At 37.5% G+C, this 26,753-nt stretch overlaps 1 protein-coding gene across 5 annotated transcripts in view; it reads left to right on the top strand.

Annotated features, from left to right (window-relative positions):
- Window positions 1–25,443, top strand: part of CHRM3 (cholinergic receptor muscarinic 3) — a 276,313-nt gene extending 250,870 nt beyond the window's left edge. For all 5 annotated transcript variants that reach the window (XM_021392502.1, XM_021392501.1, XM_021392503.1 and 2 more), the window contains one exon: window positions 13,172–25,443. In XM_021392502.1, the coding sequence (XP_021248177.1) occupies window positions 13,172–14,990 (1,819 nt within the window). In that variant the 3' untranslated portion in view covers window positions 14,991–25,443. The remainder of the gene's footprint in view (window positions 1–13,171) is intronic.

The following is a 26,753-nucleotide window of genomic DNA, read 5'->3' as shown; positions in this document are numbered from 1 at the left end:
AATTAGTTATCAGACTGCATCTTAGTCATCTTTTTACCATGCTTTACCTATTTGGTTGTTTTTTTCTACTATCTTCCACTGTATTGAATAACCTGTGTTTCTTGTTGCTTGTTATTGTTTCTACAGTGAAATTTCATTTAAGGCTCTGAAAGCTTTTATCATTTAAGCATTCACAAGCACATGCAACCGTTACTGACCTGTGGACCATAGCCGCTTCTCTTCCTCATCAGAGGACATCCCGTGACCCATGGGAAAATACAGTGCCACAGCACTACACCACACTACAACTCTGTGAACACAGGGAACTGACTAGTGAGGAATGTATTTAAAACGGATTTAAAATTAATTAATGAATTTTAAATGGTTTTAAAACTTCTCCAGAAGCTGTTGCTGAGGTCAGACGTGAGAAAGTTGCAGAATCTACACTGATTCTTCTATGTTAAGCCTTTCAGCTTGAAAGAAATGTTAGGGTAGGGTACAAAGAGCAGCAACTGGGGTTTCCATTTCTCCTTTGCTGTGATGTCAACCAGCAGACCATGTATGACATATGGTGTCTGCCCACAGATTGCAGTAGACACCAACCTAAATAAAGCTTACCATTCTTAGGATCTTTTACCCAAGTATATCACTATAGTGCTCCCAGAAATATTTCAGAAATTAACAAATAAAATACCGTTCTGAAAGGTAGCCAAATAGTGAATTCTTTTCTGATTCTAAAACAAATAAATCAGATAGTCCCACAACAACCTGGGAGTACAGTTTGTGGTTTGTTGGCAAACCGAGGCATAGAAACAGGGCAGCTGGATGATAACAGGCAGGTAAATGGAAGGAAATACTTCATACTTAATGAGCATTAATACTTCTTTTTTGGTAAATGAGACTCAATGAAACCACATGCAGTGTGCTTCCCTATTCTTAGTTTAAACATTAAAATGCCTCTGACCTTTAAATGCCTCTGACCTTTCAGTGAAGGAAAGAGTTTTTCTAGGTACAGATTCTCTTTCTTCTGGCATTCCAGTTCCTTCCTGGAAGTTACGTATTCCATCTGCCATCTGAACAACCTTATCAAAGCTGGAAGGAATATTTTTCTCCTATTTTAGCTAGACCTCCTGATTTTACATGTTGTTTATTATTGTTATTACTGTTACTATCCTACACTATAATGGGTTTGCAAAGCACGAGGTTTTTATGCTTGAAAGACCAAGTACAGAAAAATTAGTTCAGTTTACCTGTCTAATACTTAGATAGCAACCTTTACATTTAACAGAATTACATGTCCACATGTCAACCTATTTTGCATGTCAAAGTGCATGAATTCTCAGAAACAGCAATGAAGAAGGAGTATGAAGTACCATGGGTATGTTTGCTAGATAGTGTAGTGTAGTAGATGAATACATCATTGCTGAAATTAAAAATGGTATTTTTTGCTGATGGAATGATAAACATTTTAGAAACATGCTGATGAATACTTGCAAAGTCAATAGTTCATAATTGTTTGTTTTGTGAAACTGCAAATACAAAAGTTGAGGAATGGCTATGCAGTACTAATTTCAACTTCATTCTATCCTTTTGAGGTAAGATGCTAAAATGACAGGCTGAGTATCTGGGCCCAAAGAGCTGTGATGAATGGAACTAAATTCAGTTTGAGGCCAGTCACAAGTGGTGTTCCCCAGGGCCCAGTATGGGGACCAGTTCTCTTTAATATCATTATCAGTGATCTGGTTGGGGGGAGTGCACCCTCAGTAAGTTTGATTACATTACCAAGTTACGTGGATGTTCATCTCCTTGAAGGTAGGAAGGCTCTGCAGAGGGATCTGGATAGGATGGACCATGGGGCTGAGGCCAGTTGTATGAGGTTCAACAACGTAAGTGCCAGGACTTGGGTCACAACAATCCCTTGCAACACTACAAGCTGGGGGAAGACTGGAAAGCTGCCTTGGTAGCAAGTGTAAAACACATCTCCTGTAGTGTGTAGAAACTCTGTGCCAGAATTAGGTATGAACTTGAGTTCCACGTTTAACTTACATTAATTATAAGTCCTTCCTTTTCCCTCCTCAGCCTTGTACATCCTTACAAAAATAAGGCAAGAGGGTCCTAAAGAAATCTGAACTCCACTGTGCAACTGTGATTAATTGATGCAATAAGTCCATTCTGCTAGCTGAATAAAACCACAGTTTTTGCATATGTGTTCCTTACACTATAACTGTTTTTGTAAGGCTGTAAATCAGAAACTTTAAGCTCTCAGTATAGGAAGAAAAGGGAGATATTAAAGCAAAAAATATATAGCAAGATAATGAAATATTTTTGGAAGAGGACTTTGCCACAAGGGTTAGCAAAGGACATTTATGTAGAATAAGTCAGAATACATTTTTCATTAGCACCTCCTCTCAGTCAGGACTATTTTCATTGGGCCTGCCTCCATTTCCCTTGCTTAGCAGCTGGAAAGAAAAGCAAACCACCAAGAAAACTGCACACAAATGGTAAAAAAAGATTATAGCATTGATAGCATTATTATATTGCTTGTCTGTTTATGAATAAAGAATCATTGCTGACATTCACTGAAATCCACTATGCCTGCTGTTGTTGCTTTCCCAGAGACTAACAATTCCTCACAGCACCCGTGTAAGGGGTTGGGGTTTGGAGTGAGCCATTTTGATTAAGTTACAGAATTCCACTGAGAATTTCAGATATGTCTATTTTAGGAAGACAATAAAAGAAAGGAAGAAAAAGTGACAAACTATGACAGAAAACATAGTTGCTGGTAATTTGGCTACTAATTTGGTTCAGACAAACACTTGGATTGTATGCATTTTAGGTGCTGACCCTATCAGTTAATAAATAGAATTTGGTTATAATTTCCACGTATAAGGCATATCCGCTTTAAGAGAGACCAATTAAGATTCTGCTCTTGAATAACTGTTGCGCCACCTAGTGGGTATTAAACCACACTTTCAAACAGATGGAAAGATTTACTTAAGAAGTAACAGTGAATAATTAAACAGTTTCAGTATTAATGCAAATATTTACAGCAAAGCACTGAAACAAAGCATTTTGCCATTTTGTCTGATTCAGTCCCAGGCTGTTTCATTAAGGTAAAAATATTCCATTTCAAATATACCATTGCATTTTCTTACAATTATATTAAAGAAATGTAACTTACAAAGAGGGCATACACAGCACTTTTCCTCCCCTCAGCAATAGATTGATTCGTTAATCAATTACTAGCAGATTTCATATACTTTCCTACTTTGATCAAATTATCAGTATGAAAGGATATTCCTAAATCTCCTAAATTAGGAATTTCCATTCAGTAATCCAATTAAATAAATAAATGTACCCACAGTGTCTATTTTCTGTCCAACTACATGAACTTCCACTTGAAACCAAACTAAAATGTTTTGAAACTTTAAACATTACTATAATTGAGTGAGAACAAATAATAAATTTTGATTAAAAACATAACATTCTGACACAAAGTTTCTGTACAAAAATTTTCTTTTCACTCTAAGTAGTTCCAACATGCAAATATCTGTATAGAATTCATTAAGTAATTGATATGTCTTTGCACTTTTTTTTCCCTCTAGGTTTGGCCAGCTTTTTAAGCAAACCATCTGTCCAATGTGGGACTGTTGTTTTGGTTGTGGTAGACAGCAAAAATATTTCAATCATTATGGGAATAACAAAAAGTTTCCCTTAATAAAGTGTTTCCTAACATTGTTCAATTCACCTTATTGCATCTTATTTAAAACTGCCAGACTGTCTGTCATCGACAAAAATTGTATGATATGATGTGGTTTGCATTTTTAACACCTGGGACCATTGGCACAGTTACATTATAAAATTAGTATTCAGCAAAAGTACTGTTCAGAAGCTTACAGGATTCTACCTCATGCAAGATAACTTCAACCTTCTGTTAGTTAGCACACTTAAATGATGTACATCAGAGATCTCTCATGTAAGAGAACCTAATGGCTGGTAAACACTGACATTTGGGCTGGGGTCCAAATAGGTCTTTGCAAGACCTTTCTGTAAACACATTTTTTTATTATAATTCTCTCTAGATAAATAACAAAGCACAGTTCATCTACTTGCAGCCTCATTTGTCAAAAATAAATAAATAAATAAATAGAAACCCTGGAGATCATCTTGAATTTGACTGAAAATGAAATGGCTTCCCAAGGGGGAAAAAAAAAAAAAACCACTTTTTTTAAGGGAGAAAATCAAAACAGTGGATTGAGTTTTTATTTTATTTTATTTTGGACTATTAATTTTCCATACATAGAAAAAATTTCCAGAAAAAAAGTATTTTCAATTTCCTAGTTTAAAGGCTTGACAGCATTTTGTCATTTCATTTTCCTCTTGCAGGCAAATGAAATTGAGAACAGTGTGTCAGGTGCCTTTTTTAAAGCTCAGTGTCCAGGCTCTCTCTCCTCTTTGATACTCAAGTATCAAAATGTTTGTACTATTTTCCAGTTTTTCCTGACAGTGTATTCTGTCAGTGGGCAAACAGTAAAAGCAAAGAATGTATTTCTTTTTATAACAGAATTAACTGATTGCATTGTTTTAAAGCAGTTTTCTTAAAGACGGTAAATAGGTCTTTTGATGAGGTCTGTTATTGTCTGTAAACATTCCTAAAGGCTAATGTTCACATTCAATATAGATTTTAAATGCATCCAAGGATTACTAAAAGTAGGGTTGGATTATGTGTGGTAAAATTTGTTTTATCTAGCATATGATTTGGATGAACTCTTACTTTTTGATACTGATTTGCTCAAATATAATTGTTTTAGATAAGAACAGTGTATAGGAAAAGAAGAGAAATTCACTCCTGAATCTTGATTTTTTTCCTCTCTCTATGTTGGCTCATATTTTCGTAGCATCTAACACTATCTAGAAGAAATATATCATTAATGGTAAGAATTTCCATTACTTTACTTCACGTAACCAGCATTTTAGTATGTGATTTTTAAATATTTTATTGGGAGATTTATAATTTATTGAGAGTCTATGGATGGCTTTTTTCAAAGAGGTAACTAAGTATCTACATATACACACTGCAGTGTGAAATTTTAGATCATGTCTTGGATTCATCATAACAGCAGGTAATAAAATATTAAGAAATATTATGTTAAAAATGTATGTACAATAGAATACGGAAATGAAGTCTCTGAGATGGATAGGTTTTTACTCAAAGGAAAAATTATTCACCTCTCCTGCATGAACAAGCTACTTGAATGGGTGGTTTTCTCCTGTAATCTCAATCTAATTTCATGTTTAAATTCAATGTCGTATCCAGCCCTTTACCCAAGCCTTCCTGTCCTCGGACACCTACGATACACGTCACTTAAATCAGTGAGTTAAACTCTCAATATTTGATTGTAATTCTGACTAGGTTTTGGACTGCATGTTTGTTTACTCCAGTACCAATGAGGCAGATGGGGTGTAATTTTAATAAGGCTCTCTGAGAGAGAATGCCTGGAATTTAAATAATTGCCTCTCTTCATATGAAGGCACATCAACACTTGAACCATTATGGCTGATAGTCAACATTTACTGTAGTCTTAATTAAGCAAGACCTAATTTGTCTTTGTTTTCAGTAATTCAAAAGTTTAAGGCACATCTAAGCTCTGGCTTTTGAAGGTTTCTCTTTCTTCTCCAGGAATTGTTCAGATAATAACTGCAAAGTGCATGTGCCTGAGAATGAGAAGTGCAATTCCATGAGAAAATCTTCTGCTATTAACCTTGGTAAAGCAGACACTACACCCCGAGCTCATATTTCAAGTTTCTCCCTGAAAGGTGTTTGGAAGAACAAATATTGTATAAGCAAATGCAGTGTAAGCATCTAAGGCCCGCAGTGGATGCTGCAGGGACAGCTGGGCAGTATGTACAAAGGCCTTGCAGTCAACATGAACAGCATGGTGGATGTTTGCCAAAAACTAACTGGAAAATTAAGGAATAAAAAAGACTCTTCTCATGTTGCTTTAGATACTGCTTTTAGATTCTTTGACTATGTTAGGTAGTGTTTCTGGTGCTTCCAGTCTGGCACTCCTCTGCATCTCAGCTGGAGTACTGAAGTTGCTCTTGAGGGATGCTCCATTTGCTGACTGTAGGGCAGGAAGGGAGATCATGGAACCGTACATTATCCAGAATTGGAAGGGACCCATAAGGAACACAGAGTCCAACTCTTGGCTCCACGGGACCATTCAAAGTTCAAACACTTTGTCTGAGAGCATTGTCCAAATGCTTCTTGAACTCCAGCAGTTTGGGGCCCTCACCACTGCCCTGGAGAGCCTGTTCCAGTGCCCTATGAGCCTCTCCCTAGGGTGAGAGGCTGACTGGTGGGCCAGGTGATTTTGTGCTTTACACTAGGTCCTGTAAATGCTCTCCAAAGTCATGGAAAGGAAATATATCCTAAAACCACAAAAGAGCCCATGTTGAAAAAGACCTCAAAAGATCATCATGTCTAGCACTCTGTCTAATTGCATCCTGAAAGCCTTCAGTGGTGGGTATTCTACCACATCCCTGGGAATGAGTTTGTTCATAGCGAATGAGTCTAGCTTGCTCATTGCTAGGCTTCACACACTAACAGAAGCAACATAATAAGCAAATAATAAGTAAAATCTAATTCACAAATCACAAAAGCAGCTCCTTATTAAATCTAGCTAATTTTAGTAAGATTAAGCAAAATATTGTTGCAGAAGGAAAGCAGTAGAGATTGGGGTTGAAGTGTTTGCAACTATCACCTTAGTGTGATATGTTTGACAGCTTTATTTATATCAACTTGACAGCTAATCAGCAAAAGATTTAGTCTTTTCATATAACAACATTTGGAAAAGTGACAAAAGTATTTGTGTATATATCTGCAGATGTATACGTGTATATGTATATATAAACACATATCTGCAGTTACATACACTTGCATACTTTTGTCCTATTTAATATGTGACATATTTGTATGTGCATAGTCTTACGTGCATATGTGTACATATATATAAAAGTATAAGAGCATATCAGTTACTTGTTTGTATCAGCTGTAAATGTGCCAGGATATTTGGTGATGGGATAGGCTTCTATGGCTCTGTATTTTCATTCTGCAAAGATGCAAATCTATATTGAGTGTATTATATTTAATCATCACTATAGGTAAGTTATTGTAAATCTGATGTCTAGTTCACTGGCAATTGCATTGTGACTCCTGTTATCACATACATGTTTTTAAGAAATATTGTACTATGTGCTATGTTAGCTGCAGTGACTCAATGATATAAGAAATGTAGAAGAGTGAACAGCATTGTAACTACTTCCATTTTTCCTTACATTTTCTTTTTTTTTTAATTTTTAAAGTTCTTGATTGAGCTTTGAAAAAGAAAAGTTAGGTTTGAAAAATATTCATTATATGCCATCTTGGGAGTAATTTCCGGAAAACTTAAAAATGTGCATGTATTTTTTATTTTAGCATATTATGATTTTGTAACAATGCTTGTTCCTAGATTAGATAAGTGTATCAAGCATTCTAAAGGCTTGTTTTTTTTATAATTCACTGCATGGTGTTTCCCTGGATAATCACTGACTTGAAATTGTAATGCAGTATATCATACTAATGATTTGCAAGTTCTTATCCATGTATTCGCAGATCCTCTTGCACTTATCTCCCCAGCTTTTTGTCTTTGATCTTGGCTTGCTGGGAAGGTATGGCAGGCTGCATTGCAGAACGAGCTCACATTTTGTTGGAGCTGCAGACTTAGAGCACTCTCTGCTTCCTTGGAGTGCTTCTTATGCAGGTAGTAGAAAATGTGTAGTAGGTTTGGAAAATGATGGATAGCTTAGTTTGTACTGGCTTCCTACAGTGAAGAAAATCTGGTGACACTGATCCAAAATAGAAAACGTTATGATGGTGGTGGTAGTGATTTTTCTATGCAGATGAACATATGGGTAATAGATTTTTTTATTGAATTGAAGAGCTTGATTGCAGGAACTTGGATAAGAGCCAGAATAACAAATGACTGTATTCACCGTCGTGCTAGCAACTTTCATTTTATGAAGTGAAAATCTAGGAGTCCCTTTAACACCTGAGGAACTTGGAAGGCTGAGTTCCAGCATGCAGGATTGCATTTGGCATTTGAGATCTCTAGGGTAGGTGGCACTCCATATCACCTCTTCCTCAGTTACTCATCTGCTAAAGGCTACTCAAGCATTCACTGAATGTTTTAATGGATTTAGTGATAGATAATGCATTTATACATTAGTTTTACAAGGTTATTTGTAAACTGTAGCTGTTTTGAACTTCCAAATGTAACACTTAGGTTTGATTCTGATTTTATTACATATTGAAAATGTGAATTGCAACTAAATTGTCAACTATTTTATTGCTGTTTCTTAGTAATACTGTTATTTCTACCATCAGCTCTATGGGATACCATTTTATTATCTTCATTCTTTAATGAAAGCTTCATTTCCTTTATTCCTTTGTCAGCATCTTCTCCCAGGTCCTTTCTCATCTATTAGAAGATAGCAGCTTGCCCTTTTTCATGAAAAAGCAATGCAATGTTATCATCATCAGAAATTACCTTTCAGACTTCTCAATCAATATTTGACTATGTTGGACATACCTTGTAGAGTTTTTACCTGTGTATGTGTGTTGAGGGGATGCTTTATTGCCTTCATCCTCTGCTCTCTGCCCCTCGTGTCAGTGAAAGTGTCTTCATTCTATAAAATTAATTATTTCTGGCATATATTTGGCAAATATAATATTTCAGCTCTCTGCCACACTATTTGGTTGTGACTTCATCCTCTCTGACAGCTGTAGGAAAGATTCCTGGTTCCTAAGTAAAACACTGCAAGAAGGATACTTTACATTGATTCTGTTTCTTATCCACTGTGCCTAACCACACTGACCCATAAATAATTGGCAAGAACGTTGCCAATTTTTGTTTAAGTGATTGTTCACAAGTGAACTGTGTTTTTGTTTCACCTGTGCATTGAAAGCAGCTAACTGAACTTAAATAGTGCTTCATTGCCTCCTACAAAGGAGAATATGTTATTGCACATTGGGTTTACATATACTTTGATTTAAAATTCCTGAGTATATGAGATCTCCATTTTTCTAGCAATTCTACATGTCGATAACTTCTTTGGTCAAAGTGTTCTGAGCAGGTATGAGGGTGCTGGAGGGAGAGTGAATGAAAAGCAAAAGCGTGCTTCTCATTCAGACCTCTTTCTGCCTTTCTGCAAATGGCTTTCTGCAGACTTTCATTCTTTAGAATAGGTGGGATGAGTCTGTTTGACACTGTGAATTTGACTTCTTCATCTTCTTTAAAGCAGTAGGATAAGGAAAAGATAAAACACATTATGTTTGGTGGCCTGAATTATACTGGCTCCATAGCCAGAAACAGAGAATCTTGAGGAAGCAAAGAAAGAAGTATGTTGTGTCTCACACCTTCTCTATTAGATGGCAAGAACATGGAGAAATAGTTTCAGAAAAGTTTATGTGGATCTGTTTGTGAAAAGCAGTCTGACAAGTGTGGAAATTTTTGATTGAGAACAAAAGAAAAAGATGACCACATAGATATCACATAACAGTACAGATGGAATAGGCCTCAGTGAATGATTCACATGCTCTAGTGTACTTCTATTCATGCAATAGAAGTACACTACACCTTGCCTTCAAAAACTTGCCTACAGATAGTCCTTGGAAACATGCATAATGCTGTTTTTAGAAATCTGTTAGAATCATCAAATCATCTAAGTTAGAAGGGACCTTTAAAGATCATCTAGTCCAACTCCTCTGCAGTGAACTGGACACCTACAGCTACATCAGGGTGCTCGGAGACCTGTCCAGCCTGACGTTGAATGCCTCCAGGGATGGGGCATGTTCTTGTTCATTTCTGTATACTTTCTAAAATAGACATCAGTGTAGTTCTCTTTATAGAACCATCTTTATGATTTCACCTTCATATTAGCTGCATATTTAAAGATGCTGAAACTTAAGCTGGTAAATATTTGCTTTGTGAACTAAACATTTTTGATAAATAAATAGTCACCTGTTGTTAGATATAGAAGAAATCCTGAGTTGACTTTAAAACTGATAGACGCTTCACTCTGTGTCATCATTAAAAATGAGAGTTCTTCCAAAGAGAGGTGCTTGGTGTTTGAACACAGTCATCATGCACTTTGAACTACTCGTTCTATGAGTATTTTGGTAGTACTACAGATTCAAAGCTCATATTCCTAGTGGTCCCAAGACACACTCATTCTTGTGAATTTCAGTAGGAAGATAAAACAAGCTTAAGGTTTCAAAAATGCAATGCACAAAAAGTATAGATAAATATAAAACACAATGATTATTTAAGTATGTAATAAATTGACGTGTTTGCTGGCACCATCTTCTAATTTATAGGGAACAATTTCCCACAACAGTAGCAAAGAGTTTCTTTCAGCATCTTTGGCAAATGTCTTCCTTGTGCCTTCTTTCTCCCTTGTCCTGCTAAATCACTCACATGTTTACAACCATCTTGCACGAGCTATTCTTCGTCACTCACCTTGTCCCATTATGCCCTAAGTCCTTCATGAATTATGTATTAAGTACAAAATATGCACTTTTATGCAGCAGGTATGAATTCAGGACCAATCCTCAAGGTGTTGAATGCTGTCTGTTATGACATTTGGTATACCTTACATTAAGCTGGTAGGAGTTGTTATTCTGATTGTTCTAAATCCTGTAATAAGATTGCCCATAAAGTTTAAATCAGCAGGCAGAACAAGTGGGTGACAGCCATAGAAAAAGCCAAACACATGTCAAGATAGTCACCTATACTGCAACATTTAAGACAGGCAGAGTGATAGACTCTCTGTTCCTAGCTAGGTATGTGAAAATCAGAGTGGAGAATGTTGGGAATTCTAATTAGTTTTATACATTTTGCTAAAGGATTAACATTCATTTTTACAAATTATATGTTTTAATCATCGTTTTATGTGATGTCAGTGTCATCTTTGTAATCACAAAAAGTTAGTCTTGTGCTTTTGCTTTTATTTTCTGGGTTTTTAAAAGTAGTTCTGAAAAACAAATAAGTACAGGTTGCCCATTGTTGTTTCTGTTATGTGGTTAATTTTCTATTTCTTTTTCACTGTTTCCTTCCTACAAAGCCAATTCAGATCCTCGCAGTTTTTTCTTTTGAGCAATAAACAAACGGTGAAAAAAGTCACTTTTTCCCTTAAGAAAATAGTTTTCGTTTTAGAAGACATTTTAGGATGTTATATAGCTTTGCATAAAATCGTCCACAATATTTCAATGTCAAAAAGAAATTCAGAAAAATATTTCAAAGCCAAATCCTGATTTCATTTCATTTACAAATTGTCAGATTTTCAGAGCAACTTTTTGCCTGAATTTTCATGCAAGCATGCACATTTCCTTTCCAATGAAAATAGGATTTGGAATGTCAACTTTTTTGATGAAAGATAATTTTAGTTTCAAGCTACTGTGATGTTTTTTTAAATTCTTTTACGGTTTATAAAATTCTTACCTCCTTATTTTGTTGTTGTTCTTGTTTTAATAAATTGTCAGTGTTGCTCCAAATTTTCCATCTTTCTGTCTAGAGAGAAGTTTAATTTAATACTGTGTTTCCCAGAGCAATATTAACAGTTATTATTTTGTTAGCATGTTTTGGTATTATGTTTTAATTATATGTGTGCGTTGGTGATAATGAATACTTTCAAAGTAGATTGAATTGGACTATGCAGTAACATTGTAATCTTTTTATTAGTAAAACAGAAAACTTAGTATGTCTTTAACACCAAAATATGGTTCATGTAATTATTGTGCATGAACTAAAGTAACAAATTGTTGTTCCTTTTAATGCATATGAAAAGGAACTATAGTGTTTAAAATCACAGCGTCATACGGCTTGCTGGCAAAACCAAGTTCAATTAAAAGAACAACAGAATTTATAAATTAAAGAACGAAACCATCCTTTTTCCATTAAATATTTTCTGTAATGCCAGTACATTTTGCTACTCATTATTTTCTCATGCCATAATATATCGACTCTGCAATGATTCTGTAAGAAAACAAACATTTGCCTTTGATAGGATATTTTGTTCAACATTTATCATCAGCAGTGGACTTTCTCATCAGAATTCTTGCTGCTTGATGATATAATTGGTTTATTACAAAGGACCTAGTCAGATGACCACAGAAGTTAATGAAATAAGGGAAATCCAAATCCCTATTCTGAACATGTCTTAATTTTACATTAGTACTTGAGGAAAAGGATTAAAGTTTAATTATGAATCCCTTTCATGCTTTTTTTCCTCTTTTTCTAAAATGTTTAATAAGTGCTTTGACATACTTCTGCTAAACATTTTCCCCAACTCTAGAGACCATACTTTCAAAGGAAATTTTAACACGTGTTGCCCCAAAGACATTTTTAAGTCATTGCACGTACATGTAAAATCCTTAATCCAAGTGTAAAAATGTAGATACAAAATGATGAGTGGCACGCGTAAAAAGTGGTGATGAGAACGTCTAGTACCCTTATCAGACAGCTAAAATATAGCTGAAAAAGATCTTTATATTTTGTAGTAATATGGGGATATTGTAGCTTGACATATAGTGAAATCTTACTGAACTTGTATCTCTGTAGTTAAAGGAAGGACAGGAAAATATTTTGTTTCACATTATCTGTGCCTGGAGACTGCAGAGTCTGAGGCTGCGTTTTGCTTGTGTCGTGAGAGCTCTGGGAACCAGCAATGACCCAGGCTCACAGAATTTGTATTTGCATGTGTCTGGCATTTAGTTTTTGAAGGCTCCACAGTAGCAGGTTGTTCAGATGTAGAGTTCCATGCTTCCATTAGGAAGCATTTTAATTAAGAGTTAGAGGACTTTTTAATGCTATTGAAGGTTCAAATTCTCCTGGGAGTTTGCTGCTTCTGCTACTGAATGGTTTTGAGGAAACGCTGTGTGACTGCTACAAAGAGCTTTGATTATTCACACCTGTAAGCTGAGTACTATCACATATGTGTTTGACTTGGTCTGTATCAGAGACAACTGTGCTTTTGAAGACATCTTTCAAAGTGCTAAAGGGATTTTATGTGTATGAGTATGTGAACATTTTTTTAATTTATCACCTTCATTCATTCACTTGATTTTTTTTGTTTGTTTTTCTCCCCACCGCAGACTATGTCAGAGAGCCACAATGATCATGCACAATAACAGTTCAGCCTTGCCCCTGTTTTCAAACGTGAGCTCCTTCTGGAAGAGGGATTCCCATGGACCAGGACTACTTGATGAAGGAGCGTCGCTTATTGGCAGCTATGATTTCCCTCAGACCACAGAGAGCTTTCCCTTCTCCACTATGGAATCAACAAACACATCCCTAAATGCCACAAGCAAAGACCCTCTGGGTGGACACACTGTCTGGCAAGTAGTTTTGATTGCGTTCCTCACTGGGATCATTGCATTAGTGACCATCATAGGAAATATCCTAGTGATTGTCTCATTTAAGGTTAACAAACAACTGAAAACGGTCAACAACTACTTCTTGTTGAGTCTTGCTTGTGCAGATTTGATCATCGGTGTTATTTCCATGAATCTTTTCACCACATACATCATCATGGGCCACTGGGCTTTGGGAAACTTGGCCTGCGATCTTTGGCTCTCCATTGACTATGTTGCCAGTAATGCCTCTGTCATGAATCTCCTTGTCATAAGTTTTGACAGGTATTTTTCCATCACTAGGCCACTTACATACAGAGCTAAACGAACAACTAAAAGGGCTGGAGTGATGATTGGTTTAGCATGGGTCATCTCTTTTGTTCTTTGGGCCCCTGCCATCTTGTTCTGGCAGTATTTTGTTGGGAAGAGGACTGTGCCTCCTGATGAATGTTTTATCCAGTTTCTAAGTGAACCTATCATCACTTTTGGCACTGCCATAGCTGCCTTTTACTTGCCAGTCACCATTATGAGTATTTTGTATTGGAGGATTTACAAGGAGACTGAGAAACGCACCAAAGAGTTAGCAGGACTACAGGCTTCGGGCAGCGAGGCAGAGGCAGCGCGCTTTGTACACCAGACAGGCAGCTCCCGGAGCTGCAGCAGCTATGAGCTGCAACGGCAGAGCATGAAGCGCTCCAGCCGAAGGAAGTACAGACGCTGCCACTTCTGGCTCACAATGAAGAGCTGGGAACCCAACACAGACCAGGGGGATCAAGAGCACAGCAGCAGTGACAGCTGGAACAACAATGATGCTGCTGCCTCCCTTGAAAATTCAGCCTCATCTGATGAAGAAGACATCACAGCAGAGACCAGAGCTATCTATTCAATTGTGCTGAAGCTTCCTGGTCACAGTGCCATCCTCAATTCCACAAAGTTGCCCTCCTCAGAAGATCTGAATGAGTCAGCAGATGAACTGCAGAAATCTGACACGGACTCACAGGAAAAGAAACCTAAAAAACTGCAGCCTCCCAAAAGCATTCAGGATGGTGGAAGTTTCCAGAAGAGCTTTTCAAAGCTTCCGATTCAGCCAGGGTCAGCAGAGACAGCTACAGCTTCTGATGGCATCTCGTCAGTGACCAAGACATCTTCAGCCCTGCCTTTGTCCTTCAAGGAAGCAACTCTGGCAAAAAAATTTGCCTTGAAGACCAGAAGTCAAATCACTAAGCGAAAACGAATGTCACTTATCAAAGAAAAGAAAGCGGCACAGACACTCAGTGCCATTTTGTTTGCCTTTATCATTACCTGGACTCCATATAACATCATGGTTCTGGTAAACACCTTTTGTGACTGTGTCCCCAAAACTGTCTGGAACCTGGGGTACTGGCTTTGCTATATCAACAGCACGGTGAACCCTGTGTGCTATGCACTGTGTAACAAAACGTTCAGAAATACTTTCAAGATGTTACTGCTGTGCCAGTGTGACAAACGAAAACGACGCAAACAGCAGTACCAGCAAAGGCAGTCTGTCATTTTCCATAAGCGGATCCCTAGGGAGGCTTAAAAGAATAGTATTTTTTAAACAACTGAAAAAATAATGGAGGATGGGATGGGAGAGGATGAGATGGAGTGGGAAGGGACAGGGTAGGATAGGATGGGATGAGATTGGGAGGGGCTGGAATGGGACAGGATGGGATAGGGTGGGACGGTGGTTCCAGGGTGCTGATTCAAACATTTAAACATCAGGACATGAAAGCAGCTGCCGGGCATATGTATCCTTTTAATAAATCCAGTTTAATATAAGAATGAAGTCTGCATTCAGCAAAAACTAACAAACTTCAACGTTTTTATTAAGGAATGAAAGACTTAATAAAGTTTTCGTACAAATTTGAAAGAAGCTGTATAGCAATTGTAAACCCATTACTGATCTGCCCAGCTCTTTGATTGTAATCAACTCTGGGATCTCAGGTAAGCACATCTAGCTAGCCCAACTCTTCTGTTTCCAAGGAATCCAACAACTTTCAATTCAAGTCACACACGGATGTAGCAAGCTAGCAAAACAGGATTATGAAATTATTTGAGACATTGTATAGGTTGCAAAATTGCTTCTTGTTGTCAAGGTAGAGCTTCCTGTCTACTTCTCTTTTGGTGTATTATTATTAATTGTACCCCTGATTCCTGGTCACCAAGTGTGCAGCTCATGTGTGCAGCTCATGTTATATATATATGTGTGTGAGTGTGTATGTATGCAAAAAATACATTCACACCTCTACAATACACACATACCAGGAAAGAGGTAATCTATTGGTCTAGGTTTTACAGGGCCCCGCATCACTGTTGCATGTGAGTGAAATTAAAATATATATATTAGAAAGTTGTATTATAAATATTTATCTCATTGTTCACCACCTGAAATTCAGGTTCATCTTTGCAGCCAATGTCCACATTTCAAATGGAGAGAACCAAAGCATTGCCTGTGAGCCTGTCTACAGAGTTTTATAATGGGGCGTATGCCCAGTAAAACCTTTGCCTTGAGCACAGTCTCTCTCCCCGCATGAGATCATGTCTGTTTAAAAAATATGAAGGTGAAAAGAACTGATGGTCACATGCAGGGTGGAGCATGAATTTGTCTTTGTAGGGTGTGGGATGGTGAGAGCTCTCATCTGAGCCACCAGTACTCAAAGGCTCAGTGGCCAGAAGGGTGCGGACACAAGCAGCAGCCCCATTTCGTGCTCACCCCAGGTGATCTTCAGATGTGAAAGCTGTGTGTAAAAGAAATCCTTTGGTTTTGCACGTGAAGGACACTCATTATAAAGTATTTCTTATCCAGAATCTGTTTTAAGTAGAAGTGCACCTAAATCTGTTTATTGCCATGTTACTTGGTGTTTCAGAAAATGTGGATATTACCAATTTGTAACCTGGTAATTTTTAATAAAGAAAATTTTTAAAGGGCTTTCATATTTATAGCTTAGACATGACCAGTATTTCCTGGTATTTGTGATGTGGTCTGCACCAAACAGTGTGATTTAGTGTCTGACAATGTCAGAGGTCCCCCCAGGGAGAGGATTGTACCTTAAACTATTGTTCTAAATCTGACTTAGTTACATGTTGAAAGATAATTTTGTATAGTCTTTGAACTGACCAAAACTTTTTTTATTGCTTAAACTTTTTTTTTTGCTAAAAATAAAAAAATTTCTTTTACAAAGGGGCATCAGTGTTGTGAACACAGAACTGATGTAAAAGCTGCTTTTGTATTCAGTGTGAGATGGTGTTTACAGATGATTTTGACAACAGTGGAAATATATTAAGTGGTGTCTGTGTATCTGAACTATTTAATTTTGTGTTATGTTCATATGAAGAAATATTTATACATACTTCACCAAATGTTTTATTTAATGTTGATAAATATTGCTCTTCAGTCTTCAGCTGTAATGTCCTTTTAAAGTGATTCATAAAGGTCTGCTTGAGAAATGAATAGAGTATACCTTGCTTTCTTGTCACTAAAACAAATACTCTTGACATACAAATCTTTCTTTTGTATGAGTTGTTTAAAATGTCTACCTAAAAGTAAGCTTGTAAATGATATTGTACGTCTACTTCAAGTACAAGTTTAGTTAAAAAAATGAAAAAGTTAAAGCTTCAGCTAGATGTCACAAGTGCATTTTGAGATAAAGATGCCCAGAACTGGTTTATGAGTTTAGTCGACACATAGAACTAAAGACTTTCAAGGCACCCACTTCACAAAGAAAATTAAATACCTTTATTTACAGAAAGATGCAGATATTTGAAATATATTCATTACTCAAGTTGACCTAACTTATCTTTTAACATTTAAATATATATCTATATCTATATATTGCCATATCATTATCTTCTGATATTTAGAGTAGTGCTGTGCCCCTAATACACAAAATGTGAGAGCATGTAAGGAAGCCAGAGTTCATCAGGGGGATTTATGGTATATTAGTATTGATTTTACAATGGGAAACTATTATTTTTTAATGAAGTTAAGCCTCTTTGAAAGCAGCTGTCACCACTGTTTACATAATAGGAAGAGCTAAACCCTTGGATTGTTTTAAGATAGAAATAAACAACCTGTATTTTGATGTGTGAACAGGCTTTAAAATGTAACTACAGGCATTATAAATTGTGTACGTATACACATTGTAGCACAGATCAATTCTGTTAGTTATTTAATGGAATATACACTATAAAATATTAAGAATTTGTGTTGCAAGTACAGAGGGGATCAAATTAATTTGTATCCCCTATGTCTACGTGTTTGCATTAAACCCATGCACACACACAAATTGTAATTATATGCACAAGTGGATGTATTATTTATGAACACAAGCATACATGATAGTTTTCAAAAGAACGATGCAAGACCCAAAGGTACAATCTGACACAGCACTACTTTTTATACAAATGATGGAATACTGTAATTGTTTTCAGGAAAAGTAAGTCAGAAACATGATAGAAAGCATCATTCTGAGGGCAGACAAACAGCTCAATCCCATAAAGGTTCCTCACATGAAAAGATGGCTTTTCAGAGGTCAGGCATCATTCTCATTAACTGCAATAATACAAGATTAACTCCATATGAAGAGGATCAGAAAATGAGAAGAGATAGCCAGACAGGAGCCACTGGATTGTCTAAAGGAAGCTTTGTGGAATAGACCCCAATCACTGTCAGCCACTGAACAGTTCTTAGGCAGTGAAACCCACTGTAATATACATTTGGCTTTCCCGATGCAAAAGTGTATGACAGTTTGTTGCTTCTGAACCAAAAGATGCTGTGAGAAATGCCTGATCCAGAGGTCCAGGAACAAGTGTCATGGTGCATGAAGCACTCTATCCTACCACAGCAGAACGCACTTCCTAGAATTTAAACTGCAGATCAGTCAATCGCTGTTCAAAAGATAAACAAGTGCAGGCCTGAGCAGTTCCCAGGCTCTGAACATCTGGATCTATATCAGCTGAACGATAAGTGACCTAAAGAGATAGGCAGTTCTGTGAGAATGCCCACACCATTGTTCTAAGGCAGTTAATGACCTTCTTCAGTTGAGTATAACTTCGCTTTCTTATTTCGTTGTATTGATTATTATATTTCCTTCCTTCTTCTGTAAGAAAATCTTAAAAACATCTCGGCTCATCACCTTTATGTATATAAGAAGTGAATGATACTCTATAAGTGCACTCAGTTTGTCTGTATGGAATACAAACATCAAAGCAAAAGGATTTTTTGGTCTTTTTTTTCCTCATCAGCACCATCAATAATCTGGAGTATCTGGACATCATCATGCTACCACATATACAGTATGGATAGTCATGTAGTATTATGTTAAACCATTTATAAACTGGATTTCACTTGCCCTCTTGAGCATCTTTTGAGATATTTGAGATTCCAAAATCTCATTCTCCTCCAAATGGTTCCTAGATTCTTTTTGTAACATGATTTACAAGCTTGTCTTAGTCTCAGACTTTCTTCCCTTTCAAAAAAAACCCCATGCCAAGTTAAAGTGCTTCAAGGGCACATTACTAGCTCCAGCAGTTTTAGTGTTGAGATTGGATACTTTCTTCTTAAGGATGTATAAGACTGATCAGAAGGAACTGAAGCAAGACACTTTACATATATATATATATTCCTTTAATCTTTTATGTATTTACCCATGCAAACACCACTGTACTTTCTTCTGGGAGCAGGTCAAAGTGGTCTATATTACTTTGTGTTAACTAAAGATTATGAACAGATAATATCTGTTGTAGTTTGACAATGGCAGCCTTTTCTGGCCCATGAACTGCACTCCTATCATACTCAACCACTTACTTCTATTGGGAAGTTTAACTAAGTCATATATGACATTCAGGTTTTCAGAGAATTAAAAGTGATTTCTTCCCTTCTACTGGGCATAGATCATCTGTAGGCTCTCAACGTTTCTATTTCTACAGACAGAGAGCAAAATACTAATTTTGTAATGTCTGTTAATTGGGCATTTTTGCATTTCATCTTTTAGTGTGAGCATACATAGGATAACTAATTCAATCACACCATTTGTTGGAAACAAATTGATATGAAAAGGGTGTTTGGAACTGTGCATTTTCTGTTCTATTTCATATTCATACCCTTTGGCACCACAATTTTATACCCTGTGTCTGGGCTCCATCAGCACAGTATTTGATGTCACTGATAGATCTTCACAGTCCTAACTGGCAAGCTTATTAACTGGTATTCAGGACTTTGTCTACTTTTCACCACCCCTACTGCATTTGAAATATATATTATATTACAATGTAGATACCTTTTTTTTTTTTTTTCCTCCAGAAGGAATGCTGTGGTTATTTACAGATACACTCTAATATGTGTTTGCAGATCTTTGGGTTAATTTTAAATACTAAAATGATCAGAGAAGTTTCAGTTAACCCCAACAGAGATAATATAATGGAAGGAGTACAAGTAACACAGTAAAACAATAAGGGAAATGCTATTTATTTAACGGCTTATTCAGGTGCACATCATGTAGCATGCATATTGTACCTAAACATCTATATGCACTCTGTATATCTCAGAAGAATAACCTAAGTATGACATTGTGCTGTGTAGCTACATACAGAGAGATGCGCACACATTTAAAACAATGTACATGGAAGTAGATGAAAAATTATGCTGAAATTGTCAGCCATAGTAAATATTGCTTTTGATGCCTCATCACTTGCAACTGGACAGTTTGGGTCAGTTCTGCTTAGCTGCAAGAAATATTTCTACAGCTTAGTGCATATTTTTCAAAAAGCTTTGTGTTTATTTCTGAGCTTGCTGTTTTCTGTGTACTGTTCTGGTTTTTTGCACATTACCCAAAATTTAGAAATGCATGACTAGATTTCACACACTGAGTTATTGTGTCAATACTCCACTGGGTTCAACTCCATTAGTTTAATCAAAATCACCCTGGCTTTGCCAAATATGAAAATAAAGGAAGGCCTCTATTTCTAAGAGTGGATTCTATCTAAGATCTCATAATAGAAATAGGAATCCCCATCTTCTACATTCATGTAAACATCACTGAGAGTTTCTCAGCTTGATTACAGGAATCTGTTAAAACAGCTTGAGCTGGAAGTGGCAAGTAAAGCAAGCCACCACTGTAAGTTATTTAAAGTAACAAGAACAGCACTGCTCCCATTAGAAATGAGGGGAAAGCAATATCATCCTTCCCCACACCATGTTATTGCTCTGCCCTTTCTCTTACATGCAATAGTACTTTTAATTTGTCAGTCTTGTGGATGGAGTTGTGCATTTTTAAAGAACTTTGCCTGGAAGGGCTGAGAGATGTACAGTGTGAATATATCTAGATCATTCATCACTTTCCGTTTTTTTAAACAATAAATCTTAACTGAGTTTAACTGGAACGTATGATGCTGGCCTCAGGAAAAGTCTTACAAAAATGATGGTAAAACCAGCTGATCTGTGGTGAGAAAAGCTAGTTGTTTCCAAGCTAGTGAAGATATATGGCACAGATTACTTGGGAATAAGCTTGGAAAAGATCAAGACATTTAAAGTTTTACAGATATGCACATCCTCAATTCATAGAAGTAAATTAACACATATAAACAGTGCCCAAAAATGTTCAGTGTGTGAATGACTTTGTGAGCTGAGAGCACGCATGCCCATCAGCTACACTGATTGCATGGCAGCCTGATGCCCCCCTTACAGGTCCATGGAGAGATCCTTATTACAGTGGTCTAGAGTTAAACAATTGAGCATTCATATGGAAGCAGGGTACGTTTGTCTGCACACACGTACCTGCAGGGTACGTTTATGTGCACACACGTACCTGCATTTTCCAGGAATCTTACAGGAACAAAAATTTAATAATGTATTTGGAATGAAAGAATGGCCAAAATGTTCCGATGTTCATTACTCAGACATGACTAATAGATAAGGAAATGGTATTGTTGTACAGAGAGAACTTACAGGTATTTTTCAAATCTTCATAGGATCATAGTTACTTTACTTAAAATACTCAAAAGATCAGAAAATGTTACAGTCTCGTGGAAATATCTTAGACAACAAGCTGATTCCTGGTTAAGCTTCAAATTGTTCAGTCCTCCTGAAACTATTTTTCTCCTAGATTTAAGTCACTGCATTAACAAAGCCGCTGTAGTCACTGCTCAAATGTGACCCAGCCCAGAGGCATCAGAGTGATGAGGAGACAGCCTTCATTAATTTGCAGTTAATGATTTCACTTTGAGAATGATTATCATTGTGACACAGAACAGTCAACACCATGAGAATTAAGGATGTAGCTCAGTTTACTTCGAACCCTGCACTGTGTGGACATACCACAAGAAATAGACCTGTGCAGTATTTCCTGATGTTCGGTGTGTTTTTTTTTCCAGTCATTATTTTTACTTTTCAAATGGATTTGGTCCCCTCTAGCTGTACATACCTATTCAACATCCTCTTTCATCAATATAGAAGTATCCCATTTTTAGCATCTGCAAAATATCATTAAATCAGATGTAGCTAGAGAGAAGGAACTTCTTTCCTCTGGTGGTTTGAATTTCTCTTTTTTCTTCTTTTTATTTTTCTCCAAAATGGGAGGGCATGAATAGACACAGCAAATTTTGAAGAATTTTGTTTTGCATTTCAAAACTAGGTGTTTAATATCTGAAATTTTTTGTTATAAAGTACTCAAAGGAAGGCTCTTCATATTTTTCCTGCATTAGAAACAAGAAACATAGGAATAGAGGGAAGGTATAGATAGATCAGACTCATGTCAGCATTTCCAAATTTCCACTAAAAAGAAAGGTGTTTGAATTTCACAAGTAAGCAAGTAAAATTTTTGCATTTATCCAATAAGAAATTTTATTGGATAGTTCATCGTAGCCAGAAAATATCACAATGAAACTTTGCTCCTCAGACCCCTTCCCTTCCCTACTCTTCCCTTCCCTTCTTTTCCCTTCCTTCCTTTCCTTCTTTAATTTCTTTTCACATAAACACAGTGAACCAAGCTGAAAAAGCAAATAATCAGAAATACATTCAATCTGCGTGGCTCATATCTTCATTTATAATGCTTATTTTACAACTGGTCATTATTAGTACAAAACCTTTCTACTGTGGATGTATCTCTGAGTAAATATTTGGTTCTTTTGGCACTGATTCAAAATCAGTGGTTTCTTGGCCATAGGCAAAGAACAGACTTTGTTTTGTCTGCTGCTGGACCCACACACTTCCCTGAATGTGATAGAGGGTCCTTTCAGGCAAGTTTTCAAAATGGTATAGCTCTATAATTAGTCGCACATTTCTCCACAGTTATTGGTGCTTTCTGAGCAGACTTAGGCTCATGTATTTTGCCCACTGCTGTGAGGTAGGAATTATCAGTATGAGCAACTACTATGCTGTTGAATGCAGGAGAAATTTAAATAAGCACTGGTGTCATTTTTGTACTCCATACAATGCATAGTGACTGGCAGCTGCTGTTATTAGAGGTGAAATATGGAATGGAAGAATGTATTCACCACTCTCTCAGTGGCAAGATGCATAGGGAGAGATCATTGGAATCAGTGTGTGCAGTGCATGAAATCATCTGTTCAGAAGTTAAATGTTTAAAAAGTATGAACTATTATTATTCACTGCTTTCTGAATGATGCTTTGCAGGTGTAGGCTGTTGAAGCTGTACATGTACAGTGATGAAGGTACCATTTTTTTCACATCATTTTGTTCCCAGGATTCACACCCTTCTTCCCTTCTTAAGGCCTGCCAAGGTCACAGGATTTTGTCCAGCACAAAGCTGGAAATGAGCTCCCGCCATTTGCACCCTCCTGGGGAAGGGCGTGGGCCATGGAAACCAAGACAAGTTGTTGCAAAAAAGAGTCATAGGCTTCCTGCTTCTGCTTGGAGATACTGCGTATTTTTGTGGTGGAAATAGAGATAACATCACAGGAGTCTGATGAACATACACTATGTGTTTCCTGATGTGTTTTTCTGTTCCTATTAGTTGAAAGGTTTCTGTGCCATTCTTCTGATTATGGATCAAAACAGGTTCCAGAGACATTATCCAAATACATATTTTTAAGGCTCAAGTATTTCCAATACATTTATATTTTTCTAGTTCTTCTGGTGGAGATGAACTTAAGTGGAAGCAGATAAAATAATTAGGAAGCAGTAGCAGAAAGACTCTCACATTCTGCTGCATAAATTAGCAGTGCATGAATAGTCACCCCAAGCCTGGTATCTACTGTTCAGGTAGTAACCATCCATTCAGGTACCATACAAAATATGAGTGTTAGTTAAATTATTGGCAACATTGCAGGTGTTGTATTGCATAAGAATTCACGTGGTTACTAATTACAGTTCTGTGTCCAGGTAAACTGTCAGAAAGAATTATCGGTCCTAACTCGTACTGATGGCATTTTGCAAATCACTAGCACGTTAATGGGAAGAGAGAGGTGGAGAATAACAGAAAGCGACTGTTTGTCGCATTTGTTTTCCTCTGCAGCAGTGTTCTGGAGTAACCTTACCTCCTTTAGTTAACAAAGACGAAGAAAAGATACTGTGGAACAGACTCAAATACTGCTGTAGGCATTCTGCCCTCTGTGGTCACTGCAGCCCTGGGGGCAGAGAGTGGATGGCTGTGTGGCTGTAGGCAGATTAATGCGTCAGGCTGGGTCTGGAGCCCTCCGAGCTCCCTCATTTCTCCTCTAACCCAATAGGTATCAGCCCAAATGCGCTGCACAAACTTGGCGCCTACTGAACTCCCACTGTGTAGCATTGTGCTCTTAAGGGATTTTGTACTGCCAAGTCACTTTAACATCCTTATTTATTTATATATATGTATTTTTTTCATCCCTCCATATAAAGCTAATCAGGTGGCACCTTCCCATGTGGAATTTTCCTTGAAAATATATTATTATTGTAATCTACAAATGCCTTTTACCCTGTATGCCCCTGATAACGGTTGCATTAGTATGAGCTGATAAACTCATTTCTTTCCTCACTGCTCATGGAGTGGCTTGCTAGTTAAGATAAAAAGTAATTGATGTGATATAAAGTCATATCTGATTGTACAACACATTGTCTGCCAAGCAGTTGGTGATGTAAGCTTTACATAACCACGAGATGTTGGATGAACTTTAGAAATATGTTTCCGTGTTCTTTTTTTCCTCTCTGAATCCAGCACAGGGCAGAACACAGAACAAGCAATCAAGAAAAAAAATAATAACTTTAAGGTAATTTGAGATTAACGGTTGCAAGGGCAGCGAGTGATTTAGAAAAAGTTTTTGTCGAGTCCATCTTTTGGTGACACTAGTTCCCCTCCGTCTAGGAGGGCTCTCTGCAGGCAAGTTTGTAGAAGGCAACGTGGACTCCATTCACATGCCACGGGGATCTTTGGCTGCTGTTAATTCTGTCGGTCGCTCGGTGACACCGCTCCGTGCTGCAGCATCCGCGCTTCCCTGCAGGGCCCGACCCCAGCCCCGGCCCGCGGCCAGGCTCCGCCGTGCTCCCGGCGCTCCAGGAGCCGGCCCTGCCGAGGCACCGCACTCTGCTCCGCTCGCTCTCAGGCCGGGCTCCATGCTGCCGCCCCGCTCCGGCAGAAGGCGGCCGAGGCACGGCGCTGCCCCACGCCCTCTGCCGACTCCGTCCTCCCGCTGCCGCCGGACAGCCGGGCCGCGGCTCCCCGCACCACTGCCAGCCTCAGCGTGAGCCGCACTGCCCGTTATTTCCAGCTGCACTGGAGAAAAATGGAAATTAGGAATTTCTTATCGCTGGCTCATTTTTCAGATCTTTTTTTCCCATTTAAATGATGTATGTATAACGCTTATCGGTTTGGAGGAAGGGCAGTTTACAGATGCAGCATTACGTATTCAGAGAAGAGAAAATTCAGTCATAGACATCATGGACTTTTTTCCTCTTGTACTGAATTCACCACAAATAATTTAAGATGACAGGTAATGGATTCAAGTTGTGCCAGGGGAGATTCAGGCTTGGTGTTAGGAAACATTTCCTCTCAGAAGGTGTGGTGAGACACTGGAATAGGTTGCCCAGGGAGGTGGTGGAGTCACTGTCCCTGGAGGTGTTCAAGTAATGTGTGGATGTGGCACTGAGGGACATGGTTAGTGGGCATGGTGGGGGTGGACTGGTGGTTGGACTAGGTGATCTTAGTCATCTTTTCCAACCTTAATGATTCTATGGCTCTATGATTCTAAGACTCTTCTCTGGCTGCACCAGTGTCTCTCTGCACTTTTGATAACTGAGCAATTTTCTCCCATGTGCGAATTTGTTTAGATTTCCTCCTCTACCTGTTTCCTCAGAAACTGTTTCTGTATCAGCGAGTTTTTCCCTTTTGATGGAGCATGGAATCTGTTGGACCAGCTTTGTATTAACCACGCTGCCTTAGGTATCAAGAAAATGCAGTATGAGCTTTCTACACTTCACCTTATGTCTTGGATTGGACCCTCAGCATTCTGAATTATCATACACTTACAGGCAAGGGGATTTGTCAAGTGTTTTTAATCTTCATAGCCTTTAGTAAAGTAATCAAGTGCATATAACTGAGCTGTTTAAAATTCCAGTCCAAAATCCACCCTATTACTTTAAAGTACCATATCAAATGTATTTTTCCTATTAGTTGTGGAAGCAAATATCTCGGTGCATAGCCAAGACCAGATATGTAACCTATAATGAAATATAACACAAAACAGATATTCTTCACATATTTCATTAAATAATATGACCTAATTCATCCTGGCTGAACAGACTTAGTCTGGCCCAGTCCTGTTGTTAATCATACTGAGAATTCTCTTTAGAATCAAGGGAAATTCTAGCAAGAGGAGATAAATCAGGGGCAGATAAATAATGCTTTAGTTTTGTATTTCTTGTTAATGAATGTAATCAAATTACATAAAACATATACACTCAAAGCCTGTTCTGTGCCCTCAGGGAACCCCTTTCACTCTCCCAGTGCAGTAAATCTGCATATAGCAGGATATATTCCACTAATACAGTTACAAAATATATGGGTGTATAAGATTAACAGCTTAAAAAAATCATACTGTAAATGATGTGATTGAGTGAAACTGTATGTATATTTTTCAAGTCTTCAGAATAGTTGAAGTTTTAACTTATTTCAAATTTTTAAGTTGAAATCTATTCATATTTGGAAATTTTGTACAACCTTGTAAAGTTAAATACTAGGTCACTGTAATTTATTTTTGTTGTCATATATTGACACGTGCTCATTTATATATGAAGTGTACTGTTTATCAATTGCTTCTAAGGCAGCAATAAAAACATGAAAGTTGTTCTCATTTTCTTGTCACAGATGTCATT

Source organism: Numida meleagris, chromosome 3 (assembly GCF_002078875.1).
Source record: "Numida meleagris isolate 19003 breed g44 Domestic line chromosome 3, NumMel1.0, whole genome shotgun sequence".
In the NCBI taxonomy this organism is placed as follows: Eukaryota; Metazoa; Chordata; class Aves; order Galliformes; family Numididae; genus Numida; species Numida meleagris.
This window is presented reverse-complemented; position numbering and strand designations above follow the sequence as displayed.